The sequence below is a fragment of the Camelus dromedarius genome, chromosome 9 (assembly GCF_036321535.1).
Source record: "Camelus dromedarius isolate mCamDro1 chromosome 9, mCamDro1.pat, whole genome shotgun sequence".
In the NCBI taxonomy this organism is placed as follows: Eukaryota; Metazoa; Chordata; class Mammalia; order Artiodactyla; family Camelidae; genus Camelus; species Camelus dromedarius.
In genome coordinates, this window is record NC_087444.1 from 52,003,242 (window position 1) to 52,018,518 (window position 15,277).

A 15,277-nucleotide genomic window follows, 5' to 3' on the forward strand; every position below is an offset into this window, starting at 1 on the left:
TTTTCGTGCCCCTTGGCTGTCCCTCTTTCCCACCTTCCCTGGCCCTCCTTCCCTACCCAGCTCTTCCTCAGGCACCACTAATAGGTTCTCTGTCAGTCAGTGTTGCTTTATTTTAAAAGTTGTTTTTGTTTTGTTACTTCATGGCTTTTTCAGTATATCTTCCTCTGTGACATTTTTTACTCTTTACCTTGAATTGTGTTTTTAACTTTTTTTGAAAAATTTTAAATATGGTTAAAAATATACAGTAGTATAAAACTCCCTGTGCCAATACTACCATCCAGCTGGAACACTACCCCCGCATACCCAGTCTTATTTCACCTATACCCCCACCCACTACTTATTCCCCTCACGGCCTCCCTTAGATAATTTTAAGGCAAATTCGTCATATCTTATATTCTGTAAATACTTTAGTGTGAGATAAGGAATTTACATATGAGACTGGAAATTCTTATTTTTCATAAGAACTATTTTAGATATTTTCCAATTTCCTTTACATCCAACCCCAACTTCCAGTTCTCAGTAACTGACCTTGTCTTCTACCTCAAAGAGCAAATAAGAAGATAAAGTGAGAATTTCTTCAACTATCCACGTAACTTTGGGAAAATTATTTAACTTTTGTCAGGTCTCTTTGTCCACATGTATATAACAGGGAATGGGTACTAATGGGTACCCATTTATGTTAGTTTTCTCTTGCTGCTAACAAATTACCATAAACTTAGTGGCTTAAAACAACACAGATTTATTCTTGTACAGTTGAGGTCAGAACCCCATATGTGGTTGACACTGAGCTAAAATCAAGGCATCAGCAGGGCTCCATTCTTTCTGGAGGCTTTGGGGAGAATCCATTCCCTTACCTTTCATGAACTTCATGAGGTCTCCTACATTCCTTGGCTCCTGGCCCCTGCCTCCCTCTCCAAATCCAACAGTATAGCATCTTCAAATTCCTGACCCTAACCCATCTAGCCTTCTTCTTTCACTTATAAGAACCCTTGTGATTACATTGAGCCCACCTGGATAATCCAAAGTAATCTCCCCATCTCAAGATCCTTAATCATGTGCTTGCTTCAGCAGCAAATATACTAAAATTGGAACAATACAGAGAAGATAACCATGGCCCCTGCACGAGGATGACATGCAAATTCAGCAAGCATTCCATATTTTTAAGGGGAAAAAAAACCCTTAATCACATCTGCAAAGTCCACTTGCAGCATTATATTTAGCAAGTTCTGGGAATTAGGATATGAACCTGTTTAGGGGATAATTATTCTGCTTACTACACTCCCACATAAGTTTTCGTTAAGAATAGAGGAATTAATATAGATAAATCACAAGAGAGGCCTAATATACAATAAATATTCAAAAAGTGTATCTGCTATTATTTGTCAATGTTAATGTTTTTTTCCCTGGATCCATAATATCCCTTTATTAATAAGGACAGTGAGTTCCAAATATCTGAGAAACACTGGTATTCTGCCTGCCTTCAGAATAGTCCTATTCAGAGATCTCATTGACTTCTTCTTGACCTTTTCTTGTCATATAAATCTTTTTTAATAGATATTACAAAATTTATGAAATATGGATATGGAAGATATGTATTTTTAGTGAAAGCTACCATAAGCATCTGTGAATCAAAAGAATATATTCCTATTTCCTAACTTTTTTCTTTCAATATTCAACTAATATCTTGAATTTTTTATTCTCAGCATAAGGCGTATTTTGGCCTTCCTCTATGTTAGTAGAGATCATAGCTTCTTTCCCTGTCACTTGGTCATTCTTTTTACCAAAGCCTAGTGGTGCCTTTTCCCACTTTATAGATTATGAGTCTAGAAGCAAGCAGATGAGTTCTTTCCCAGTTGAACAGCAGAGGAGTTTAGAAATGTCCCTTTAATACTCCGTATACAGAGAGAGTCTGTGCACATTCCTTTTAAATAGCTCCATGAAGGCAGAGATAGTATCAGTTTGTTTGTCAGTGTCTTAGAGAACCTAGCTCAGGACTTTGTGTTTAACAATTTGTCAGTTGACTTCTGTAGCACGAAAATGTCATCCCTTCATCCACACTCATCCCTCTTCCTTTTTCTCGTGACTAAAAATTAATGCTCTAACTATGCTGAGGGTCCTACATACATCTCAGGGACCTCATTCAATTGCTTATTCTATCTGGCCCATGTAGTCAACTCCATCCTTGTTGGTGCCAGGGAATCAGCATTTAAGAGTGCCCAAATCTCCCTTATCTATAAACACATATACAGGTACTACCTCCAAAACCCCACCTCCTCTCTAGTCACTGCCTAATCCCTGTTTTTCCTTCCTAGCCAGACTTCTTGAGTTCTCTACAGTTGGATCTCTCCAGTTGCTTACTTCCATATCTTTAACCCACTGTGCAGTCTAGTCCTTGGCCTTACACCACTGAAAGTGCGCTTGATTCTGCTCATCACTTCTTCCAGGAACACTCCCTTTCCTGGCTTCCTTTACACTCGCCCTTCCTGGATCCTCTCCTATGTCCCTGGCCACTCTCCCAGCTTCCTTTGTGGACTTGCCCTCTGCTCATCCTTTACAGGTTGCTGCATCTCAGGATTCCTTCCAAGTTTTCTTTTCACTCTATATGTACTCCAAGTATTTCAGTCACTCCCCTGGCTTTTCTTTTTTTTTTTTTTTTTTTTCTTTGCTATTTGTGATACTGATTACTCCCAAATTTACCATCTGTCCCTCCTGAGTTTCAGACCTTTATATCTGAGTGTCTTACCAGGACCTCAAAAACTGAAATCGAGTGTGTCCCCCCAGTAAACTGCTCATGTTCCCTATCCAGTTACTTTTTCCTTTCCCTCACCCCCACATCTACTAGATTACTCTTCTCTCCCCTTAACTGCCCCTTCTATCTGTCCTGTTACTTTCTATCACTATTTTTCACCTGACTACAGTTATCTGAGCCATCCTTCAGAAAGCGACCTCAGCGATCTTTGTAAAATACGAACCTTCAGTGACTGCCCTCTACCCTTGAGCAATGGGTCTAATCTAGTTTATTGAGTTAGAGCCTCTGTTTACCCCTTGCTGTCCTTGCTCACAGCCTCTCCCAGCTCGCTGTCAGCCACACTGAACTACTGTGTCCTCCATGCTCTCTCATCTCCAGCCTCTTGCGCGTTATTCCTCTACCTGCAGCCTCCTCTTCTCCAGCTTCTCAGAGTCCTCCATGTGACCTTCAGTTCAGCTCTTAGACCATATCTCCTCTGAGAATCATTTGCTGGCTCCCCTTTGACGTAGGATTGGACACACCTTCTATTGTTTCTCAGCAGCCTATGCCTAGTTAGTCCTACTGCTTACCACTTCTGTCATGTAGTGAGTTTTCTGTCCTAAGTCCTTGAAGAGGAAAGGCTGTGTCTTGTTTATTATTCTGTCCTTACTTCCTAACACAGTGCCTGACACAATAAATATTTGATGTATGAATAAATGAGCTTTTCCTAAAATTTGGTTTGTTTTCTGATAGTCCTACACTGATCAATTTACTATACCATCTCTTTACCACGATCACATATTCATTGTTAAGTTTGAACACTTGCAAAATAAACCACGACTTATTCACAAGAGAAATGTACTCTGCAAAGCCGTAATATAAAGGGAAACATCCCTTACTTGTGTTCCCAGAGATATGTCTTTTTACCGTCCTTTACAAAGGGAAAAAATGTCTTGCAGTTTTAAGAAGAAACCAAAATTGAAAGAAAATAAAATATTGAAGAGTAAAGAGAATAATATTTTGAATTTAATGTCTTGAAGAAATGAGTAAGAAACAATATTAAAAAGTCAGTATTAAACTAGATTGGGCAATGCAGCTAACACTAATGAACATAAAGAAAAATATCAGTGAGTGTTTATGAAAAACATGATGGATTACCTTTGAGAAAAATTAAGTGCACACTGTAAGGCAGCTATCTTTCTAATGTTCTAGAATAATAAACTTATATTGCATAATCAAACCTAACACTGATATTTATCTAATATAATATGTCTTGTAAGTCCTTCCAGTTTTGTCTTATCTTCCAGAGCCAATGGTGTAGAATATATTTGGTCTTCATTGTAGGAGCCCAGTTCCTTGAAACAAATCCTTAGATAATCAGGTCCTTGACACTGACACAGAAACCACCAAAATTTCTCCAGGCTACTGAAAAAGGTTGTTTCTTAAGAAAATAGAGGCATTCCAACCCTGATTTTATAGATGTCAACAGGCATACAGAGGATAGTTAGTTTAAAAGAATCTTATAATACAACACCTAAAGTACATCACATCAGTGTGACACATCCTTGAGTAAGGGAAGAAGGAAAAAAAAAACTAAATACAGTCCTTTTTTTTACTTATGGTATGGAAACGTTGAGAGGTCAGTAATTTTTTTTAATTTCTCTGAACTCTTTCAAATATCAGACATGACATTTTAAAGGAAAGGCACGATCATCTGTGGGAGATTTGTGCTAAGATTTTCACAAAAAAGTGAACTTGCTAGGTGATGGGGTACAGTGCTCAGCATTCCATAGGAATAGCTAATGTCTTAATCTTGTCTTACCAAAATGTATTAAGTCAATTTGCTAAATATGTTCCATGAAAATATGTTTCTGCTTTATCAAAAAAAATTTTTAAGGAGAAAACAGTTCATTTTATAGAAACCCTAGTATGTGTTGATTTCATTAAGCAAGAACTCTTTGCATTTAGACAACTAAGACTGTCATACCACTTACCATGGGTTGCATCCTCAAAAGCATGATAGGAAAATTCAAATGAAACTAAGCACATGCACCAGGTCCATTCCTAGATACCCTGACTCAGAGCCTGCTCCTACCACTTACAAACCTTGTTCTGTTCAAGTCAGGAACTTAAATGTCTCACTGTGTAAAGGAAGAAACTGTCTCATGAAATTTTGAAGAACTCCCTAATTATTCACTTAATATAGGAAATTAAAAGCAATTACTTACTTTATATATCGTTAAAAGTATGATATGTATATGGAACACATTTCTAAACATTAAAGTGTAGGATTGGCACAGAACTTTCTGTTAGACTGCTAAGTGTGTCAAACTACTTAGACGTTTGTAATTTCTGCCTTATTGTGTCTCCTGTTGGATAGAACAGGGGTGAGAAAATTCCACCCAATAGACCAAATCCAGCTTTCTGCCTATTGTTAGTGGAACATAGACATACTCATTTATATACATACATGTCTATGGCTGTTTTCAGGCTACTGCAGCAGAGTTAAGTAGTTGTTACACAAGATCTTGTGGCTCACAAAGCCTGTAATATTTACTCTATCTGACTTTTTGAAGAAAGAGTTTACCAACTCCTAGGCTAGAATAACAACTGCAATAAAAAGTTAATTACTCTCATCCTTCTCTGATTTGCTGTGTGTTCTGACCAGTACACCTAATCTTTTTAAGCCTGCACCCTAATTATCCATTTAATCAGATATTTTCCTTTTCTGAGATGTTCCCTCCAAATTGTTTTTAAACTATTTTTTGTGGCACTGCATAAACTACAGGATTCTTTCATTTGAATTATTCTGTATTTAGTGTTCAAGGTAAGACTCCTCCTCCCTTCATGGTTATTGTCTTATCTCTGAATCTGAGTTACATGCAAATTATAATTTGCTTCTAAGTTTTGATAAAGGTTACTTAATGCTGAAATATCTGTATTTTCTGGTGTATTCTACTTGCCTCTTTGTCAAGGCAACTCTGCTCGCAACAAGACCCTGCACTTCACTTACATACCTAGCTATTAGATAGCCTAAGGTTTACCTTTAGGAGGAAAAGGTCATGCTGTTTTATAGTTAAGTATGAAAAATGAGTATGCTTATGTCAGAACAGAACAGGCCATGAGAAAACATTTACACAATAAATATTTTAAGATCATGCCTTTTACAGCTAAATAAATTAAAGTAAATGTAAACATTGCAGGTGATATCACAATTTAGAAAACTTCTTAATCTCAATTCAGATGTTTCTCTGCCTTTAAATTCTGTGAAATTGCAGTTCTGTGAACCCTCATTTAACTCCTTTGCATTATTATTGGTTGATAAAGGAGCACTGTTGCTAAAGAAACAATTTTCTGCACCACTAAAAGCAACTGAAAAGAATGAGAAGTGTTTCAAACATTGTTTTTTATGCACTCAACTGAATTAATGGTTTTATTGATAACAATCAAAACTCAATTGTTATACAATGGTATATAGGTTACATTAAATACTCTCAGAAACTGCCAATTTTTATGAAGTATACAAAGTGTAGTCCCAGTAGATCAGTGGGTCTTAAAGAGGGGTCCCAGAACCACCAGCATCAGCGTCTCCTGAGAACTTGTAAGAAATGCACACTCCCAGGTCCCACCAAGACCTACCGAACAAAGACATCTGGAGGTGCAGCCAGTGAACCTGTGGTTTAACACTCCCTCCTGGGGATTCTGATGTATGCTAAAGTTTGAAAACCACAGCACCAGACTTTTAGAAAAGGCATTTACTGTAAGCTAACAACCTTGACTTTATACACAGCAAATTATATATACTCAGAAGTGGAATTTCATTCCAAACATACATTCTTGCAAATAAATTATTCCTGTAGTTTTAGAATCCTACATTAAAGAAAACTAGAAGGTTAACTTGATAAATGTTTCTGGTTTTGATTAAAATAATTTGCTCACTCAGTAGTTCAACATAATTGAAAATGAGATTTCATTACCAAAAAGGACATTAATTTATTTGGCCAAAATGTAAAAACTAATAGTGCATACATATTGAGCACTTACTGTGTGCCAGGCGCTGTTCTAATTATTTTACACATGTTTACTCAATCTTTACTGCAATCCTATGAGATAGGTACATGATTATCCCAAATTTAAGATGAGGAAACTGAAATAGAGGTTAAATAACTTACCAAAAGGGAAAGGGAGCAGGGGAGGAACGAATTAGGAGTAGGGATCAACAGATACAAATTACTATACATAAAATAGATAAGCAACAAGGATTTACTGTACAGCAAGGAAATTATATTCAAATCTTGTAAATAACAAATAATGGAATATATGGGAAAAAACTGAATCACTATGTTGTACTTTTAAAACTAACACAATATTGTAAATTAACCATATTTCAGTTTTAAAAAAAACTGTCTAAAGAAAAATGCTTTCTTTTGTCTGTATACAAAATAGCAACATAAATAAAGAATTTTGGCAATTCTTTGATGGAAGTAGTATGTTGTACATAGTGTAATATTCTTCTTTCTACATAAAAGTTTTTCACAAGCTACATTAACAAGTTTGTTTTTATTATTTATGTGATAGTCTCTCATGCATTTTATTCAATTAATAATGTCTTATGAGTAATTCCATTCTCATAGCAACCTGTTTTCTCATGATCATTGAAGCACATGGACTTCTAAAGTTCTTAAAATGTCAATCAGGTAATTGTAGCATCAATGAAATTAATTATTTCTTGCCTGTCATCTTGGAAGAAAATCATTTGCAGTGCTTAATGAGGCCAGCTAAACATCTTTTTTAACTTTTCCCTACTTTATTGGGAAGAACAGAATTTTTAATTCTGTGAAGTGTTCAAAGCATTTCTTGATCATTTTCTCATCTCTTCTTAGGATAGCTGACATTGGTTTCTTTACATCCTATTTAATTAGTCTTGATTTCTAAAGAAAATAAATTATTGTATCAAGAATGTGAAGAATGTTCCAGAAATAGGGAACAATACACAAGTTGGAAATAAAATTCATCATTGTAACAAGGCTCTGCAAGTTGAGTTTCCCTTAACCAGAAAATAATGTATTCTCTAAATCTAGTACAGGAGATAAAATATGTTGGAACTACTCATCAGTATTTTTTTATTCTATTGTAATTACTATAGATGGATTTTATTTATTTTGGTATTTATTAGTAAAATGTAAAATTCATTCCAGAAGAGAAAAGCAATGCTGTATTCAACAGAAGTGTCATAATGAAACTATTCCAGGTGGGACCAAAAGTAGTAAAGAAAATTTTGCTTAAAATATTCATCCTCCTGTAACAGAGACATTACTATATCTTTGAAATACCCAATAAAATTAATGAACTATATAAATGCAACTATCAAATTATTTTAAATGTTAAGGATTTTCTAATAGATTTTCTTTTGAATAGATAACACTGGTTATATATTTATGAAAATGTTCTCTAAGTAACTGCCATCTATGTAAGAATTTTATGTGTGTTTACTTTGTTGTAATAGATTTGCCTGAAGCTTCAAATGATTCACTTAGTTTCTTTTTTTTAATTGTACTTTATTTTTCAAATAAATGTCTTTATTTTTATTTTATTTTATTTTTTTATTTTTTAGGCCTCATTTACTTATTTATTTTAACATTTTTTTTATTGAGTTATAGTCATTTTACAATGTTGTGTCAAATTCCAGTGTAGAGCACAATTTTTCAGTTATACATGAACATGTATTCATTGTCACAATTTTTTTTTCGCTGTGAGCTACCACAAGATCTTGTAAATATTTCCCTGTGATTCACTTACTTTCCAAGACTTAAACTATTTCTTTTTTATTGCAGCCCTTTGGAGTAAATCAGCCTGGACCTTACATCATGTATACAACTGTAGATGCAAATGGATATCTGAAAAATGGTTCTGGTAAGACTAGATACAATGTCCATAATGCATAATAGCACCTTTAATCAATATACGGGCAAAGTAAACTGGATGACAAAAACTATCAACATGTTTACACACCCTCTATAAAATCTTCACTGTTTGTATTGTTTATATTATGTTTATATTATTTACATTGTCTTTCTGTAGACTTAAATCAGTAGATGACAAAAGGTCCTCATGACAAATATATTAACATTTATTCTTCATATATCCCTATATGGTGAAGACAAATCATTATCCTTATTTTTCAGCTGAAGTAACAGAGATTGGAAACAATCACTTGAGTTACCTTGATTAAAGTATGAAATGGTAAATTAGTTAACAAAGCTCATCTTAAAAGAAGTAAAAATTAAGAATCCAATCTACACCTAGATTAATCCTTGTTTTTTCATATGTGAAATGGAAACTGGAATATTATACAGATTAATACTATATAAATTGTTGTAATGTATGATTATAAAGAAAAATTTGTTTTACCTTTGTATAAATGAAAGGAAATGCAATCAAGACAAAAAGGAAATAAGACTAAGAAAGGTTGTCTACTCTTGACAGATGACTGGCTGATTGAGATAAGATCCAAATCAGTGAACACAACTGTGAAAGTTTCAATTCTCTGAAAAGGAACAGGAATCCTAACATATTAATATGCTTATTTGAGACTCCTAGAGTCCTAGCCTTATTCAACAAACAGAGTTACTATTACTCCTCATTTTTATATGGACCAAAAAAAGGGAAGAACTATTTTATGGCCGTTTTCATTCTATATGGTGGCCTAACATAATATACTAGCGTGAGTTTCCTTTTTAGCTAATTGTACACATTTAGTATTGTCAGTCATGCTACTGCTTCAGCACAGAAACATTCCATAAAACAAAAACTGTTTAAAAAAAACTGTAGAAGAAATTGACAAACACAACAGTTTACCCATGAACAGCATGGGGAGTTAGGGGCACCAACCCTCTGCACTGTTGAGAATCTGCCTATAACTTAGAGTTGACCCTCATTCCTGCATACCCTCCCATTCAACCAAGTGTGGTTCATGCTGTACTGTAGTATTGACTGTTGAGAAAAATCTGCATATTAGTAGACTTGTGCAGTTCAAATCTGTGTTGTTCAAGGGTCAACTGTGTAGTCAAATAGGTTAATATAACACTGTCAGTCAAAGAAATTTAAATAAGGATGTAGAGCATTTGAACAAATCACTTATTTACATTTTAATTCAAATATAAAACTGTATAAAAAGATTCTAGGATCAGCTGATTTTATCTTTTATAAGTTACTTCTTTTAGACATTCAAGATGCAGATAACTTCAGTGCTAGATAAGATGTTTCAAAACACAGGAAAAAAAGATGAAGTTGACTTATTTCATTTTTATGAAGCTAGTATAACTGAGGCAAAGCCAGCATACCCGAAACCAAAAACTTGGCTCACTGGTGAATTACCAGTCAAAAATGCTCTCTAAAATACTAACAATTTAAATTCATCTGTATTTTGAAAGAATTGCTTACTTAAGACCATCAGGTAGGTGGTTATCTCAGGAATGCACTGATGGTTTAAAATGGAGTAATTTTCTTTGTTATTATAGCAATAGATCAATTTTTTAAAGACCTGCCTTCCTCCTTTCTTTTAATAGAATGATAAATTCTTCCATGTCTGTTCACATATCTAGTCCTGATTTTTTTAATTGAAATATAGTTGATTTACAATGTTATATTAATTTCGTGTATATAACATAGTGACTTGATATTTTTATAGATTATACTCCATTTAAAATCTTTATAATACTATAATTATAAGGTTATATTCCTTGTGCTGTACATTATTTTTTTGCTTTTATTTATTTATTTTTTTTTACTGAAGTATAGTCAGTTTACAGTGTTGTGTCAGTTTCTGGTATATAAGTAATGTTTCAGTCATACATGTATATACATATATTTTTCACATTCTTTTTCATTATAGGTTACTACATATCTTATTTATTTTATACCTAGTAGTTTTTAATTCTTAATCCCCTTCCTCTATCTTGCCCCCTCCAACCCCTCTTCTCTCTGAAAAGTGCTAGTTTCCTCTCTGTATCTATGCATCTGTTTCTGTTTTGTTGTATTCATTTGTTTATTTTTTAGATTCCATATATAAGTAAAAATACAATATTTGTCTTTGTCTGTCTTACTTCACTAAGCATAATACCCTCAAGGTCTATCTATGTTGTAGCTAATAGCAAAATTTCTTCTTTTTAGTTCTAGTTTCTTTTGGGATTATTTTGTATGTGGATACAATAGCTAGATAATTCTCTGTTTATTTTTCAATATAATATAACAATATAACAGTAAAGGTATATATATGATATAACAAAGATATATATGATTCATGTGATATATTAAGTTAAGTGCAGTTAAGTGAATAATTCTCACTTCATAGAAAACACATCTGGAAGAATATTCATCAGACTGTTAACATGTATCATATGGGAGCAAGATTTCAAGAGATTCACTTCCTAGTTGGTATACTTCGGGAACTATTTACAACTTTCAGTCCTTTTTATTTTTTAAAAAAGATAAATTTTACAACAAACTGGAGCCTACCAAAAATATTACTCTTAAAATTACATCTAGAAAATATTTTTTAATCTTTGATTTCTGTTCATTTAAAACATATATATTTATTGAACCTATACTACAAACCAGGCAGTGGCACCTAATAAGATATCTTACTAGATTCTAAAACCCAATTAATAATATTCACTATTCATTGCTGATTTTTTAAGTGAGTGGAAGAATACCTCCTTAGCATAATTTCTTCTTAATCTACTCCAAAACAATAATGGAACATTGGGTTTATTCTGACTCAATTAACCATTTACGTCTTCCCTGGATTGGGAAGGAATTTGTGAGCATAAGAGCAAAGAAGAAAGTATCTTTAGAAAAGATAAATTGCAGTTGAATGTATAAATCAAGTGAATGCATAAATTTTCATGGCTTAAAATCATAAACAAAATAAAAAGCTGTAGCAAACAGAAAATCTAAATGTCCAACAATAGAGAAATAAATTATGTCATTTTATAATAATTTCCAGACTATAAAATATTTTTTAATAATTTTTGATGAAATGAACAGGTATTTACGATATAACATTTGGGAAGGAAGTGTATCTATGTGCATAATCCAAATTGTGTGTGTGTGTCCACATGTGTGTGTAAGTGTACTCATGTGTAGGAAAAATATAAAAACAAAATGACATGTTAGAAATGTTACCAGGGTCGTCTCTTGGCTGTGGGATTTTCTTCTCTATATTATTTTTTTGCATTTTAGTTTGCTAAGCTGATCATACATTGCTTTTAATTTGAGAAATACATTAATAATAAATAATAATAAATGTTTTTAAAAGATTTCAAGCATATGCTGTATTTCGCGCATAAATATATGTTCTAAACATGGAAGTGGCACTTAATTTAATTGATTTAGGTAGTACTCTTATGAAAACTGCCCCAGATTTTAAAGAATGAAAATCCCTAGTTTAAATGTTAATTAAGCATGTTGTCTAAAAAAAGTTACTTGATTAAGCCATACTTTCCAACCCATCCAGTCCCACTAGTAGGGAACTTTCCACTCTAGGAAGAGAACAACCACCTTTATATACTTCAGAAGCTGCAGCCTTTGTTTTCTTACAGAGCAGCTAAGGGTCACTACTCATTAGTGAGTCATGAAATGAATTTAGTGGCTTCTGATAAGGGCTTTTTATTAAATAGAATAAAAGAGAACAATAGAAAATATCAGAGTATACCACAGATAGTAACATTTAGTATTATTTCATCAAAGTTTTATCACAGTTTTGTTTTCAGATTTGTGTATCTATGTTCCTACTGTGATGACATAAAATGTAGTTTTTATTGTGGGCTGTGGTCAAAAATGTTTGAAAGCCACTGCCAGAGACAATAACATGCCTTACTTAGTGTTATTCAAAAAAGGCCTAGCATAATTATCCTTTTTGCTTGTAGTTAGACCTTATCATTGTTACCAGTACTCTGGTCCTACTCTACTTCCTGGCAAAAGCCTAAATAGTTAAATGTTATTAGATAATTACATTACAGAGGAGTCATTAATTTTCTAAATAACCACGCACTGCTTGTGTAAATGAGCCATAGATCTGCAATAAGGACCCAAATATTTGATAAGAACTTAGTAGATTGGAGCATGTAAGCCAAACTGTGTGGATTATTGTGTTGTTGGTCATTTCTGAATAATAATGCTATTAGACCAAGAATTTTTTTTCTACCTCTTAAATTACTTATTTGTCCTTGCTGTTATAAAATTATTTCCCTTTAGTCCTCTAAAGTTACTATTTGTTAACATATCTAAGAAAAACATAAGTAACCTTTCTCCACTATACACCCTTTATCATATGCCTCAAATACAAGAGCAGTTAAAATGTGTGGCAGACTGAGCATTAAGGGCGAAGAAGCTTTTGGGTTAAGGTATAACAGAATTCATGTTGATGGTGAACATTAGATTACTGAGGAAAATGATGTGACACATAAGCACATTGTCTTTCTATAATTTTAACCTTTCAGGTTTCTCCATTTTAATCAGTAATTGGCAGTTACATCTTCTAGTGTCAAAAAGCATTGCATTCTTTATGTTCATTCCTCGCCTACATATTTTCTGAAATTATCTTTAAAGTAATGTCATGTTCCATTTATCCACATGTAATTATCCATAAAAGAATTTTTTTAGTCCTGAGTCATTTTATTTTAATCACTCATCACAATTTAAATTGTCATACCCCAAAATTTTAGCTTGAGCAGTACTTAATCAGGCATACTTTAGTGTCAAAAATCATAATTCATAACAAAAGAGAGTGGAAAGGGTTGTTATGCCCTGCTGGATTTCTTGCAAGAAGAATCATTCCCTTCCCTTAATCTCACACCAACTAAAGATCTGACAGGAGTACCCAAGTCCACAGAGATAAAAATGAGGGGCTTGGCTAATAATGGTGATTTTTTTTTCACTGAAATGAAAGCGAAGGGGAGGGAGGGAAAATGTGGAATAGCTCTAAGCAGTACCAACATAGCCTCTTTATTTCATTGTAAATTGAATTAATTAATTGCAAGAAATACAGAAAGTCTGAGAAACTATAAGAAAGTTTGCAAATTATTCAACTGTTCAGCAATTAGAAATCCCATCTGCACAGACGCAAATGAGTCAGAGTCATATTCTGGAAAAGCAAAAGAAAGAATTGTATTGCCAATAAAAATAAAAGATTTACTTCATGAAATTCTATTTACAAACTGAGTTCTAGTCTTATATTGCAGTGAATATAGATTCTAATACTGAAGGGAAAACTGCCACATACCAGCTTTGGGAACAGAAAGTGAGAAAAAGAATATAATTTGTCTATTCTGTGGCCTTTGCTAGCAAATGTTTTGTCATCCCACAAGTTGTAAATTATTCAACAAACTCTGTCTAATGTACAAGTATATTTAGTATGAAGGAATTTGATTAGAATCTCCTTCATTACTCAGTAATACCATTGATGTTTTCCTTCTCATCCCTAAGTGTAACTTAAGGACTTCACGGTTCAGTATCCGTGTTTTCCTCTAACTTCAGCTGTGCCCAACACGAACGACAGAAAGCTGCTGAGTGCTGCAGCGAAGGTTGAAATTCACAAATAGATTATCTGTACAATGCCTGTAGCATAGGAAGCGCTCAGTACACATTGAACAGTGCAAGAATGAAATAAAATTCTTGAGATGATTTTCTCTTGCATGCTTAAATAAAATATTGCCAATACAAGGAATTATTTACTATAAATTGAGTCTAAAATTGAAATAGAATAGTATTTGAAAAAAATTAGATTTTGCATCTCCTTAATTGTCACCACTCCCTATCTTGAATCATTAGAGATGCAGTATAAGGTGAAGTCAAATAAGTAAGCTTAAAGAAGAGATTGCTGGTTTAATTACAGATTATATTTTTAGCAACTTACTCATAAGTATTTCCTCTTTTAGGTTAGCTTTATCCTGAAACAAATTCTAAATTTTTATTCTCTCATGTGTTTTTTCCTGTACTGATCTGGACTTTCTAGACCACAAAGAAAACAAAACATGATACAGACCCATAATTAGATTGTGCCTGCTCAAAATAATGCCTCCTAGCTCCCCACACTACTCCCACAGACAATTGTCTGAACAGTTTATCCTCAATAACACAAAAATTAGCTTCTAGAATGTTGAGATCTCTTAGAAATCTAGTTTTTTCCTAAAGCACAGCTCTTTTTATATCCCTAAGTGACTCCCTACTGCCTGAGAATCAAGCACTTCTGTAATTGAATCCTACATTACCTACCAGCCTTACAGCCTTTATCTTTTCTTATTCTCTTGATGCATCCCACACATGTCCAGCTTAGTTTCCAGTGTATCTAGCTATTTCCACTTTTAATGGAAGGAATGGAACAAAGATCGGTGCCTTTGTTTACCCTTTCAATCTCCACCTTTCCCCCATTCTTGTATCTCAGAACTTCCAAATATGACAATATTAGCACTGTTCCATCAGTCTTTCACTAACCCCACTCTCAAAACTGGAAATAAACTCTCTTTCCACCAAATGGTCAATAGAACT

At 33.6% G+C, this 15,277-nt stretch overlaps 1 protein-coding gene and 1 non-coding gene across 2 annotated transcripts in view; both read left to right on the forward strand.

Moving 5' to 3' along the window:
* The window catches only part of ITFG1 (integrin alpha FG-GAP repeat containing 1), a 206,856-nt gene that overhangs the window by 160,654 nt on the left and 30,925 nt on the right, over nucleotides 1-15,277 (forward strand). Inside the window, exon 14 of the mRNA XM_010982627.3 lies at nucleotides 8,563-8,641. Within this exon, the coding sequence (XP_010980929.3) occupies nucleotides 8,563-8,641 (79 nt within the window). The remainder of the gene's footprint in view (nucleotides 1-8,562; nucleotides 8,642-15,277) is intronic.
* Nucleotides 1,060-1,162, forward strand: LOC116155045 (U6 spliceosomal RNA). The gene has a single exon (XR_004139076.1). It is a non-coding gene; the product is annotated as a U6 spliceosomal RNA (small nuclear RNA).